Source organism: Urocitellus parryii, chromosome 9 (genome assembly GCF_045843805.1).
Source record: "Urocitellus parryii isolate mUroPar1 chromosome 9, mUroPar1.hap1, whole genome shotgun sequence".
Classification (NCBI taxonomy): domain Eukaryota; kingdom Metazoa; phylum Chordata; class Mammalia; order Rodentia; family Sciuridae; genus Urocitellus; species Urocitellus parryii.
The window spans coordinates 135,273,594-135,288,203 of NC_135539.1; the positions used below are offsets into that span (position 1 = coordinate 135,273,594).

Genomic DNA, 14,610 nt, shown 5'->3' on the forward strand with positions numbered 1-14,610 from the left:
TACGAACTAAATATGTCCCAAATCATTCATGATTCCCCCAAATGGGCCATGCTACACAAGCACCTCACTACCTACAAATGATTGCTCTTCCAGTCCTCTCTACCTTAGTAAGAGCACCAACATCTAAGCAGTTGCTTAATTTGAATAACTTGGAATCATCTTGATTTTAACCTCATCTTCATTCCCAAACACAAACTGCATGCAGTTCACCAATCCAGCCAGTTATGTTCTTTTCCCACCAGTGTTCAAATACGTCCTCTTCTGGACTAAAACAATACTTTAAAAACCATCACAAATTATATGGCCTTTATCCTGTATATAATTGCTACTTTTTTTTTATAATCAAATTTTCTCTACTTATGGTAGTGTTAATGAATTTTATTTCAGCTAAATTTTATTTAAATAATCATTTAGAGAATAAACCTTTTAGAGAAATATTTCTTACCTATTGATATTCCACTAGAAAGAGTAGAACTTTCAGCTTGGCCTCGAGATGGTGCATGGGGCTCCATGACACTATCATCTAACAGATGTCTTGGCCCTGCATTTGGGAACGTTGCACTCTTAAACTCTGCTGTGTTCATTTTATGGATGAAACTAGAAACAAAGAGAAAAATTTTCACAACTTTTACTAGGTTATCAATCCAGGATATAAAAAATATTTTTATGTAAAGATTCAGGACATACAAGACTTACCCATTATCCTGAACTTATTTCTGAACTCTCATAGTAATGAACACAGATACTACCACAAAAGCTACAAACTAACAGTTTAGGAAAAATTTTCTTTTTAGGAAACCTAGTCAGATCTACCTATATAATTAGAACATACTTCAATTCCATCTTGAGCCTAAGGTACATTAAACTGTTAAACATTTTTAGGGAAAAGTTATTCAATTTTCACAAAAACCATGGCAGAGGTGAACATGGTCTCCTTTTTGGAAAAACAATATTGCAAAATGAATGAAGTCAAAGAAAAAATTATTTTCCCTTTGTGTGTATTTAGGAATAATTTTTTAGACCTTATTATTTATTTTAGTTAAGACAAAACAAGAACTGTTTTGATACAAAGATTATGATTTAATGGTACACTCCTATCTCAGTTTTATTTATGATGGCTCTTTGTAATGATCATTCATCTCCTTCAAATATGCAGGGACTGGGGGCTGGGGCAGTAGCTCAGTGGTATGGTGCCTGCCTCGCATGAGTGAGGCACTGGGTTCGATCCTCAGCACCACATAAAAATAAATAAATAAGATATAATGTCCATCTACAACTAAAAAAAATATTAAAAAAATATAGGGACTGTTGAGGACAGATAATTTCCAAACTCAGGTATTGGAAGAAATAAATTATTTTAGACAAATAAGATGCTTTATTTAATCAGAAAGACTAGTATTATTAAAACAAAAAAACCCACAACCCAAAAACTATGCAAGGACATTATTTTCTGTTCCACTAATAAATAGGAAATAAATTCAACTATAAATAACTTAAAAAATTGAAAGATAAGATAAAGAATGCTGACTTATAACCCAAGCTGTGGCACTTCCTGTGTCCATGTGGAATCAGATTCCGGGGGGAGGGGGGTGTCTGTGGCAGCAAGGCTCCCTCAGCAGCTACACTTTTTCTTCCACTCTGGGGTGATGCTCCTACTTCAGGACCTATGGGTTCAATTAAAAGAGAGAGGGGGAGGAAATTTTCATATTTTCAAATAGCTTCAAAGGATTACTTTATTTTTATTCCCTTGGTTTATAAAAAGAGATTTAAATTTTAATGTAATGTTAGTTCTATACTGACTTGAACATGAGAAATATTTATTTTCTAAATTCTAAAACATGGAATCACAAACCATATAAAAATCCATTAGTTTCCATCTTGCTTGGATTAAGTAGAGGCAGTGTAAATAATTCCTCCACTTACAATGCAAGAAGCAGAATTAGAAGAGATTAGATTGGAATCTCACTTCACAGACAAAATCTGCACTTAATGCCCAGGTCTTGAGTCCCAGGTTCAGTGCTTTTTATTTTTATACATTGCTTCTTTGCTCATTGTTTCAGTTTCCTCTTAGAATGCATTCAAGTTAGAAATTATACTCCTTCATTGACACTTTGCTTGAGTTTATGGGAATAAAAAACTACTCAGAAGCACACAGATCTCCAAAATATTACTTTAAGAATTAAAAGAAATAAAAAACAATAGAAGGGAGATCAGCAGAACAAGTGGGTGGGCAGGGGCAGAAAAGAAGGGAGGGAAAAGGAAGGTTCTGGGGAAGGAGATTGAGGGAATTATGTATATAATTATGTATATATTCAAATACATAAATCTGCTATTAAATATAATTATAATGCATGAATAAAATTTTTTAAGAAAGGAATTTAAAGAAGCAAATTTAAGGGCTGGGGTTATGGCTCAATGGTAGAGCACTCGTCTAGCAAAGTGCGAGGCCCTGGGTTCGATCCTCAGCACCACATAAAAATAAATAAAATAAAGGTATTGTGTCCAACTACAACTAAAAAATAAGTATTAAAAAAAAAGCAAATTTAAGAGATCAAACTGATTGTGCTCTCTCCCAGATACTGTCACAACTTGTTCCCTTACTTCTTCACATCATGTTAGATGGGACTTCGAATATTCTTAGAATATACAACAGAAAGCTTGTATGAAAGACTGCACTGGCAATTCTTTAAAAGGTACTTATCAGGCTGGAGACATAGCTCAGAAGTGGAGTGTTTGCCTAGGAGGTATAAAGCTTTGGGTTCAGTTCCCAGAATCTCCCCCACCTCCAAAAAAAGGCTCTTATTAATTATTTCTTAATAGTGAGTGGTTTAATTTTTTTAAAAAATTATTTGTGGTACCAATAATATCCCTATTGTAAGAAAACAGGTAAAGTAGGGATGGATTTTTATATTTGGATACTTGGCCCAGTAATAAAATAAACTTAAAAAACAATTAAAAAAAAGAATATTATATTCTTAAATTCTTGTCTGTTTTTTCTGTTGTATCTGTTTTTCTTGATTATGTAACATTTATTTGTGTATTACTGACAAAATACAAGTAACTTTTTAATTTAAAAAAAAAAAAAAAACCAAGGGAAAAAAACTGACAAGAAAGCCTGATGGGTTTTATTCCCCAAAGCATTTTTTTTTTCTCATGCATTACAAGATTGCTAAGTATTTATTTGCTTTGGGGTTTATTCTTTCCTATCATGTATTCTGATTTATTATTTGGTAAAGACAGAAAGCAACACACTAACCTACTAAGTCTTCCCTGGAAGCAGCAGAACGTGGTGTGCTTGTACCTGGTTCTATCTTCAATGAGAGCCTGAATTTTAAAAACACAAAACACATGGAATGATTAACATTTGACAACATAATATATTTTCCCAGAAAAAAACTTAAAAAAAATTTTTTTAAAATATTTTTTAGTTGTCAATGGATCTTTATTTTATTTATTTATATTCGGTGCTGAGAATCAAACCCAGTGTCTCACACATGCTCTACCACTGAGCCACAACCCCAGCCCTCTAAAAATGTTTTTTATAAATTTGTCTGAGCTGCATATTTTTCTTCCAGAGCAACCCTAAACTAAGATGTTAGATTCCTATCTCTCTCATCCAAAGTTGATCTTACAGTTATTCCAGGAAATATTAGGGAGAAGAAAAACATTAAAATGTTATATACACATATATTTATATATATTTTTATAATTAAAAATTATTATAAATGGATTTAATACCTTTATTTATTATTTATCTATTTATTTATTTTATGTGGTGCTGAGGATCAAATTCAGTGCCTCACACAAGCTCAGCAAGCATTCTACCACTGAGCTACAATGACAGCCACAAAATGTTATATTTAAAAACACAAATGTCTCCCTAACATCCCAAAGGTGCCACTAAATTAAGAATCTTCACATGTAGTATTTAATATATGATACAAATTATTTCTAGCATCAACTTATCAAAAGATTATACAAAGAAAAAGGCTGTTTGCAAAATTCCTAGTAAGTCCATGTCCTAAATAAAGTTTCTTAATAGTCTTTGTTTTAAAAATATTTTTTTAGTTATAGATGGACACAATAATTTTATTTTATTTATTTATCTTTTTATGTGGTGCTGAGGCTTGAACTCAGGGCCTCACACATGCTAGGCTCTACCACTGAGCCATAATCCCAACCCTTTTACGTCTTTGAATTCTACTTAGGATAATATATCCAGTTTTGAATTTCATAGCAGAAGAAGTTATGATTTCTATCAGTGGAGGCAATTTTGGGAAACAGAATACCAAAAATGGTAGAAAATGCTTTGTTATAATAAATGAAGTCTAATATTACTAAGACTTTGAAAATTAATAAAGACCATTTAGATTCTATTGATTGGAATTTCACAATGATAAACAAATCTAATGTAGGCTCTTATTTTAAGTAATTATTTCCTTGATAACCTGGGAGGGAATTAAATATGATTATATTCCAAATATCTGACAATGTAAAATGAACATATTAACTAGATGAATGATTAACCAGAACTCTCTGCTCCTTTTCTTTTCTTAGGGTAGTTTGTTTATTCAGGTACAAACTATACTGTATTCATTCATCTGACAAATATTTACTGAACACCTGCTTTGTGTTAGGCACTGTGCTCAGCAGTATTATGTAAAAGGGAGAAGGCAGATGTGGTATCCCTGCCCTCTGAAGCTTACAGTACAGTAAGTGAAAGACAAAGAAGTAAACAAAACCACCACAATTTCCTAACCCAGTGCCAGAGCAGAAAGAACAAAGGGGAGCTTCCTGGTGAATCACACTGCTATCTGTAGGAGCTGATAAATGACAGCTGTATACAAAGCAGAAGCATCTTAAAGGCCACAGTAGTGACTGCTACTCTGTTGCTTATAATATCATCAAAGCACCATAAACTAAGTGATGCCAATTCATCAAGAAAAGATAATGCCTGGTATTAAAATTAAACAGATTTTCACCCTGACTAAAAGATATGTATGTAATCTGTATACTTACACTGGCTATTTAGATGAAATAGTGAAAAACAAAGGTCTTTAAGTAAATGAAGTCATTTTAAAATATACTTAAATATACTTCATCATAAAAATCATTTTTAACTAATAATTTTAATGGCTCTTAAAATTCTCTTAACTCTCAACATTTAATTAGTAGGCTGATGCAATATAATTTGATTTTCAGAAAAACAATGTATCTTTCTCCAGTCTCTCATAAGATGTCCCAACACCACCAAATGACCTGAGTTCCCTAAGCAAACAGTTTCTTGCTCCATCTTCCTGCTCATTCTATCCCTAGAGTACCTCTTGTCCCTCCATGTGCTGCCACTCACCTGTTAAGTGCAGCCTCAGGTGACACTGTCTCCTGCAGCTATCCATGTTTCTATTCCCTTTACTTTTCCTTTAAAGTTGGGTCAGGTGTCCCCTTATCTATGCTGCTGTAGCATCCTGGGCATAGCTCTACTATAGTACTGTTTCAATGTTCTGAAATCATCTGTTTTAGATGCATTAGACTGAGCTTCTCGAGGGCAAGAACAACATCCTTTTTATAATCCCAGCAACTGACATAGTAATCAGACCATAGCAAATGCTTCATCAATATTTGTTAAATTCATATAACGAGAAGGCTGTTCTCGTTCTGGTCACTCATAAAAACAAAAGTTAACATAACAGCATCAGGCTTCCTATAAATATGAAGGTATACACATCAGCTCTGGGCAGTCAGAATTACTAAATAGTGCCAATGGCTAAGTCTATCTTTTCAACAAAATAAAAATTTGAATAAATATCACACTTTTACTGATGTCAGTAAAAATTTACCATCTTTATAATTGTGCAAAATTTTCTGAGAATTCATTTCCACTTTTTAAAAATCTAGTGGTTTCTTGAGATAGATAAGGAAAATTTTAATAGATAGTTTCAGTTTTAAGACAACTATTCTACAGCTCATTGGACAAATTGCTAAGTGTTTATTACGCACAAGTTTTATGTTACTAACGAAAGAGAGATGGAAAAAATAGTGGAAAAAATAAAAGACACAGATGATTGAACTCAAGAAACTTACAACCTAGCACAACAGATTTGTGAAACAAACTCCAGACTTAAAAAACTGACCTCATATATTTTCAAATGAGTTACTACATAAAAAAGCCTTTTGTAAAATGAAATTTGGTGTGGGACTAAAAAATGATAGTATTATGGTGTGTGTACAGGGGTTGGGGAAGATGGTAATAAAGGTGTTTCTGAGCATTAATGATACTTTTAATATATACCCAGAATTTCAGCTTTCAATGGGACTAATTCAATTGAAGTTAAGCAAAGGTTGGGCATGGTGATGTGCACTTACAGTCCCACTCAAGAGGCAGGAGGATCACTTGAGGCCAGGAATTTAGAAACAGCCTTGGCAATATAGCTGGATCCTGCCTCTATTGAAAAATTAAAAAAGAAAAAAAGAGCTAGGCAAAAAGAAGAAAAAAAAATATATGTATTTAAGTTAACAAATGAAGCTAAAGGAAAAATGAGAAGCTGCTATAGAAATAAGCTCTTAATCCTTCCATCCTTTAAAAAGCAGGTATGATGTAAAGTAGTATCACTGAAAAGTGTAATGGAATAGCAATTTAAAAATTCCCATCCTTGGGAAACACACTGGATGGTAAGGAGAGAGGAAAAGGCATCAGGTCTTTGCAAGGGGAGTTTTTTAAGTTTTCATAAAGTACTTGCTATAATAAAGAGAAAAGGTCTATATTGGAGCAACTCATCAATAATCTAGAGGTAAGGTTCAATAATCTCTCAATCCATGAAAACTGGAAACAAACTCTAAGATGTGTCCAAAAATAACTGTTAAAAAGAGTCTTTTGGGGGTAGGGTTGTGGCTCGCCTAGCATGCATGAGACACTTGGGTTTGACCCTCAGCACCACATAAAAATAAAATAAAGGTATTGTGTTGGGCTGGGGTTGTGGCTCAGTGGTAGAGTGCTTGCCTATGCATGAGGCACTGGGTTCAAACTCCAGTACCACATAAAAAAACTAAACAAAATAAAGGTATTGTGTCCATTTACAACTAAAAATATTGGGAAAAAAAAGATAGTGTGTCCACCTACAACTAAAAAATATATTTTAAAAAAAGGAATGATTTTTCTATTTTGTAGACTGTTTAATTTTTCTATTAAAATATCAGTTTCCATTAAGATTCAATGATTGAAGATACCAAAAAGAAGAAATTGAAAATCTGAATTATTAAACCTCAGCTCTCTACAACTTGAGAAGGATAAAATACTTTTTAATAAAGGAACAGATCAGGTATTTGTATAATGGTTCAATCATACCAAGTGATTAAAAAGAAATATACCACTGTTAACATACCACTAGATTGTGGAATTTAGGTATTTAAATAGATGGGGATGGAAGTGTAGAGAACAGGGCAAAGTACAAATTCATTCTGAAGATCAACTTACTTGTAATTATCATCTTCCACAAACTTTTGTAGTTCCTCTATATATTGAACAGAGTTCAGGTATTTTTGAACATGAGGCAACATGGGAATATCTAGGCAAAAGGTGATAAGTAATTATCAGATAAAGTATATCTTAAGGAGAACTCTCAATATTAAGCTAAGAAAAATAATTAAAGGTAAACTAAGTCCATATGGCATCAAAATTAAAATCAATTCTAGAAGGACATTATTGAGATTAACTTTATTTAAAATAACACCAAAGATAATTTAGAAAGCTGTAGGTGCACGTTACTTATATAGAAAACAGCTCCAATTACAAAGCCCCACATATTTGAGAAATTTCATGGAAAATAATCAGAGACTTCACTGTTTTACATATAATGCCTCAACTCAATGCACAAAGTGAAGGCAGTTATTTTTCTTTTTAAAAAACTTGGCTTCCATTTATAAATGTGTCTCCCACTCCCATTATAAATTTCAAGTAAGACTAAGTTAACATTACAATGTAGTGTTATGTTTAAAAACAAAAATGGGGAAAAGAACAGAATAAAGGATTATTTTACTTTCAGTAAGATCCTATTACCCTCTCTCCAATCCACTATCCCTTTTAAGAAGCTTTTGAGGTTTTCTTAAAAGTATAGATGTATATATGCAAAGTTAGCTTTAAAACACATTTATTTAAAATAAAATAATGTAAACTTTTACAACTTTATTATTTTACTTATTTTTTAATGTGGTGCTGAAGATGGAACCAGTGCATTATACATTCGAGGACAGTGCTTTACCATTGAGCCCCAGCCCCAGCCTGACACATTTTTAATACCATAAAAATTATGCATCAATAATCTAACTTTATTCCCTATCAAAATAAAAACATTCAAACATTTTTTTAAAATTCTCTTTTCTAATCATTTAGGCTTATTTATTATTAGTCTGTCTTACATCATTCCATAAAATACACCTTGAACAAAATTGTTTGTTTACTCAATATCTGACTTAAGAAAGCTAATAATAATAACAGTTCCTAATTGTTATTAGGAACAATGGTCTCAGCTACTTTCCTAATTGGGAAACATATCAACTATTTATAGACTGCAGAGAGCAAATGAGATCAAGACAATAGAAAATAATTTTGTGAATTTTCATAAAGGGCTAGAATAACTGTGAAGTGGTAATATTACTTATTGCCCCTGTGCTTTGTTAGCAGAAAAGCAAAAAGATTTAAAAAAATGAAAGATCAAACACTAAATTCTCCAATTCTTTAAGAACAATCTTAAAAAGGACAGGGGGAATAGCTCATTTGTAAGGAATCCCTGGGTTCAATGCCGGGGTGAATATGGAAGTAGTTACATAGTAAATGGACAAACAAAAGAACTCTGATTTTCCTTTATGTTATAGTGGAGATGAGAAATTGATGCTCCCTGCTGAATGAGAAGTGGTCATCAATGTGTCAGTGAATCAATGAAATCACAGCACAGTAAGGGCTTAGACAGAACTGTTCCCCAGAAACTTACCATATTCACAGGACTGCTGTAAATCAGAAATTATTCGAAGGATGTTATTCATTAAATTTGATCTTTGCTCATTTTCTAGAATGCTGCCAGTTGATGGGTATGCCGAATCAATGTATGTTAAATCTGACAAATAGATACCTGAAACAAAATTTTGGATAAATTCATATGCTAGCGTGGAAAAGCATAACAGAGTGAGGGAGGGAAGAAGCTAGTTTACAGATTTCAATATATGCCATACTTAGAATATACTGTTATTAACATAACAACAATGGGACCACCTGGGACTTGTATGTCCATAAAGTTGGAGTCAGACATGCATATAATATGTTCTTTGTAAACGTCTTCCTATGATACCTTTTTTATGTATGGTTTAAAGTTGCAACCAAAAACTCCAGCATGGATGGGACTTAATGGAAAGAAGTTGAGCTCCTGAACAGGCTCTGCCAATGACTAAGTTTTCTTAAACAGGAGAGAAATGGTTTTCTTAAATAGGAAAAAGTCATTTCAATGTCCGAACCTCAGTTTTTACATTTACACAACCATTACCTATTTTTGAAGTTTCCTTATGGTCTGAAGAAGTTACCTTGGCCAGCCTGGTTGGTGCTTTGCATAGGGAAGTTATTTAATATCAGTCTTTTACTCCTACCTTAAATTGATATACCATTATCCAGGTCTTAACCACCTTGAAAATTGTCCCCATCAGGTAGAAACATCTTAAGTTTCAAAGATTGACATTTTGATTTCTGAAAGTGTTTATGCAAATACAAATCAGCTTTCCCACCTTTCCATGTTCTCTGTACCAATAAAAATAATACATATCCCAAAATAATTTGGTTTCATTAGTCCCAAACATGGAAGGTCACTCATTAAAAATATTTCCTAAGAGTTTACCATGCACATGTAGAATGTACAACTATAGCTGAAGAGAAAAAAATATATACTTCCCTAACTTTTACCTTACTATTTCACTTTCATAAATTTTCAGGGAAAATGCAACCAAACTTTCAAAACCTAATGCCCTCTATATAAGCCCTGTTTTTTCCCCCACCTCGGGTGTTTTCTAGACACATCTCTGCCCATTCAAAATCTTACATATCCAACTATTCTCTAGTTTTCTCACACATTTCAAGAAATATTTAGAATCTGTCTAGTTTTTATAGATGAAGAGCCCGAAAAACACAGTTATTAAAAGGATATGACTAATGTCACACAACCTGTTAGTGACAGAGTTAGATCTCAGAAGTTTCACTTGCAGCCTAGATTAAAACAACAACAACAACAACAACAACAACAACAAAAAAACACATACTAAACTGGGTGCAGAAGGTCCATGCCTATGAATCCCATTGCTCAGTAGAGTGAGGTAGGAGGATTCCAAGTTCATGGCCAGCATAGGCAACTTAGCAAGACCAGATCTCAAAAAATACAAGGGATGGGGATATAGCTCAGTAGTAGAATATCCATAGGTTCAATCCCCAGTATTAAAAAACAATTGCACTCTATTAAAAACTTATGCATTATTTATACTATTTTTTAATAACTTTTATGACTACATAATCTCTTCAGTTGTTTAAATTTTCTCATCTGTTGAATATTTAAACTTGTTTAAGGCAGTTGCTCTTTTTAATTTTTGTAGTAGTAGATGAACAGCATGCCTTTATTTGTTTCATTTTTTTGTGGTGCTAAGGACTGAACCCAGTGCCTCACAGATGCTAAGCAAGCGCCCTGCCACTGAGCCCAACCCCAGACCCAGCTCCAGCTCCAGTTGCTCTATCTTGCACTCTCAGAAAATCCTGGTTAATGTTTTAACTACAGGTGGTATTTAATACAAGGTAACAGGTTGGCATCTTTGCACCATTCATCTTCCCTGAGTAACTCTTTATAGAATGTTTTAAGTCTCCTGGAAATACTATTTTCCCCTATGTCTTCAAATGACCTACTTCCTGGATCTTTCTGACTTCCTCCAATCTCAGAGAAGAATCCCCTTGTCTTCTTTTTAAATATGAACTGAGATTTTGAATGTGAATGTGAATAACTATTGTCTCCTTCCAAATACCACTGCTCTCTCTGCTCTTAGTTGCTCCAATCTGCCTCCTTTCCCAGAGCCAACACATACATAGTTCTCTCCTATTTAAGAAAACAAAAATCAAAGCAACCCTTCCTTCAAATCTGGTCCCATCCTCAAGAAAGGAACCTTCCCATATCCCCTCAACAAACATCTTGAAAGAGAAACACAGAACAGCATACTTATTTTATTTTCTATTTTAATGTAATATTTGATGCATAAAGTTTACATGGGTCAGAAAAAATTGTGAAAAACTTTGAAATGGGCAAAAAAGATTACTAAGTATCCTTATGTTCAGTGCATCATTTTGGCCCTACATGTTGCTGAAGCCCAGTAATAATACAAATTGTTTTCTTTCTTTTTTTTTTTTTTTTTTTTTAGTAATAATACAAATTCTTGACCCAAACAATGCCAATGAATTATGTCCTTGGATACTGACCAATTCTGCAACTATTTGTTAATTCATTTCAGCATTCCTAATTTTTACATGTGCTATTAACTTTGAAGCATCCATTGAAATGGTTTCATCTTCCTGATTCCCTTATAAATTTAATGACTTAAAATTTTTTGACACATATTGATTTGGCATTTGTGAGAGAATCATGAATTTATCTTTAAAACAATTCATTAATGTTTGTCAAAGACTACAATTTAAGAATCATAGCATCCCTAAGGAGAGCGAAAATGTTCCTTAAGGAAATAACATAGGATGTTAGCACATGTACCTCAGTAATAGCAGTAAAAAATACATTAAAAGTGGCTGGGAGCAGTGGCCTCTGTAATCCCAGTAGCTTGGGAGGCTGAGGCAGGAGGATCTTGAGTTCAAAGCCAGCCTCAGAAATGTAGTGAGGCACTTAGCAACTCAGCGAGATCATCTTAAATAAAATATAAAAAAAGAGGGGCTGGAGTTGTGGCTCAGTGGTAGAGAGCTAGACTGGCATGTGTGAAGCAATGGGTTTGATTCTCAGTACCACATATAAATAATGAATAACATAAAGGTACATCAGCATCTAAAAAGATTAAAAAAAAAATATATATATATAAACAAAGGCTGGAGATGTGGCTCAGTGGTTCAAGTACCCGTGGGTTTAATCCTCAGTAGTAGTAGTAGTAGTAGTAGTAATAATAATACATTAAAAGTAACAAGAAACAAATTAAAGCCAAGTTTTATTCACAAAAGTTCTATGCAAAAAAAGGTCATTCACACCAGGAGGATCCAAGTTTGAGGCCAGCCTCAACAATTTAGCAAGGCCCTCAGCAACTTAGTAAGACCCTGTTTCAAAATAAAAAGTTAAAATGGGCTGGTGATGTAGCTCAGTGGCAAAGTGCCCCTGGGTTCAATCCCCAGTAGCAACACACACACACACACACACACACACACACACACACACACACACACACACACACAGACACACCATTCCCTACTGATGACATCCGAGGCAGCTTCGAGGTAGAAGGGCACTTAATGGGCCAAGTCTCACCATTCTTCACTAAATCCAGATGATACTAGCCACTGCTGCACGTGAGGATTATTTCAAAAGTGTTTACCTGGGCGTGATGGCACATGCCTGTAATCCTAGTGGTGCAGGAAGCTGAGGCAAGAGGATCATGAGTTCAAAGCCAGCCTCAGCAAATAGCGAGGAGCTAAGCAATTCAGTGAGACCCTGTCTCTAAATAAAATACAAGATAGGGCTGGGGATGTGGCCCAGTGGTCGTGTGCCCCTGACTTTAATACCGGGTACCAAAAATAAAACAAGTGTTTATTCTAAATTGATGTGTTTAAATAAAATATGGATTTATAAAAAAGGAACCAGAATATTATCAGTACTGTTCCATCTACCTATATGCTCCTTCCTTCCAAAAGTTACCACTATTCTCAAGATTCCCCTTTGCCCCAACACAAGCCTGTATCCCCCCATGATATACAATTTACATTTGCTTATCTTTGAATTAAAAAAAATCATTTTATATGTGATTAAAATTGAATATTTGTATAGTCAGAAAATGGTATATTCTAAGTAATTTATAAACATTTAAAAAATAATTTTTTAAAAATATGGTCTCTTATTGCTGTGTCTCACTTTTTTATTACTATTGTTTCTGCTATTAAATACACCTGTAATTTCTTATATTGAGAATAAACCAATTTGTGACTGTATCACAATTTGCTTACTAATTTTATCTGACAGACTTCTGAATTGCTTTCCTCCTTCTTCCATGTTGCCACAGACACCTATGCGCCTCTCGTGCACATGTGCAGAATTTCCCTGCAAGCCTCCCACTACCAAAACTGCTAAGACTCAGAGGTCTATTAATATTGAACTTTACAAGATGATACCAACATTACTTTTCAAAGCTTTACCAATTCATGCTACCACTGACAATACGTTTCTATGGATTCATATCTATGCAAACATTTGGTATTATTAATCTGCCAATCTCATCAGTATAAAATGGTATCTTAATGGTGTCTTAATTTTCATTTCTCACTCATTTCTATGTTTTAGTACACCGTGGACACTGATCCATTTGTTAGTTAAATTTTATCCAATTATTTCTTTTTTTTTTTTTTTTGAGAGAGAGAGAGAGAGAGAGAGAGAGAGAGAGAGAGAGAGAGAGAGAAAGAATTTTTAATATTTATTTTTTAGTTCTCGGCAGACACAACATCTTTGTTGGTATGTGGTGCTGAGGATCGAACCCGGGCCTCACGCATGCCAGGCGAGCACGCTACCGCTTGAGCCACATCCCCAGCCCCCAATTATTTCTTAACCCACTATATAACCTGAACTATCTATCATGCTTCTAAAATTTATTTTGGCAAATCCATTAATGACTTCCTTATTCTAAATCTAACATCTCTTTGGTCTCCTCCTCCTACCTCATCTCTCTGCAATATTTTAACCATTCCCTTCTCCTTGGTTTTTCCAAGCTTGAACTTTCCTAGACTCTTTTTTTTTTTTTTGCTTTCATTCTTCTTTTTCTTCATGTTCCCTGGAAGTTTTATTTCCCATGGTTTGTCATTAAATCTTCTCATTTTACACGTACTTGCTCTGTGAAATCTTGGTTCTACAGCTTCAGGTACTACCTAATTGCTGATGAAGTTCCAGGTCTCTGTATAGAACTGAATTCCCAATTTTCATTTTCAACTTAACAAGCCAAACCAACTATTATTTGTTCCTAAACATCTGCTATTTCAATTTCCTTTGTTGGTTAGTGATAGTATTTACTGCTCAAGTAAGAAAGTTCAAAATTGCTTAAATAAAAAGCATAGGAAGTATTTAACTATCTCATATTTTACCCAAATTAAATGGAGTGACTAAAATGTAATCACTGAATGACCAAGTAATGTATTATATGAAATACATCAGAGGCTAGAAGTTGGCAGCCCATCTGTCCTACTGTTTTTAAAATCAGGTAAAACATAGAAAAAATCTGAATGATTTTCTTTTCCTGAAAAATGGAAGACTTTAAAACACTGTTTCAGAATCCTTTATGGCCGCCATTGAGGTATCTCTGAGAAGGGGCAGAACCCTTTAAGCTAATGGTAAGAATTCCTGTTCA

The 14,610-nt window shown here is 33.9% G+C and overlaps 1 protein-coding gene across 1 annotated transcript in view; it reads right to left on the bottom strand.

Annotated features, from left to right (window-relative positions):
* Ralgps2 (Ral GEF with PH domain and SH3 binding motif 2) overlaps positions 1 to 14,610 on the bottom strand; it is a 149,503-nt gene that overhangs the window by 24,800 nt on the left and 110,093 nt on the right. Inside the window, exons 9-13 of the mRNA XM_026388514.2 lie at positions 8,985 to 9,122; positions 7,472 to 7,562; positions 3,257 to 3,324; positions 1,529 to 1,664; positions 446 to 597 (exon numbers count right to left, since the gene is read on the bottom strand). Of these exons, the coding sequence (XP_026244299.1) occupies positions 446 to 597; positions 1,529 to 1,664; positions 3,257 to 3,324; positions 7,472 to 7,562; positions 8,985 to 9,122 (585 nt within the window). The remainder of the gene's footprint in view (positions 1 to 445; positions 598 to 1,528; positions 1,665 to 3,256; positions 3,325 to 7,471; positions 7,563 to 8,984; positions 9,123 to 14,610) is intronic.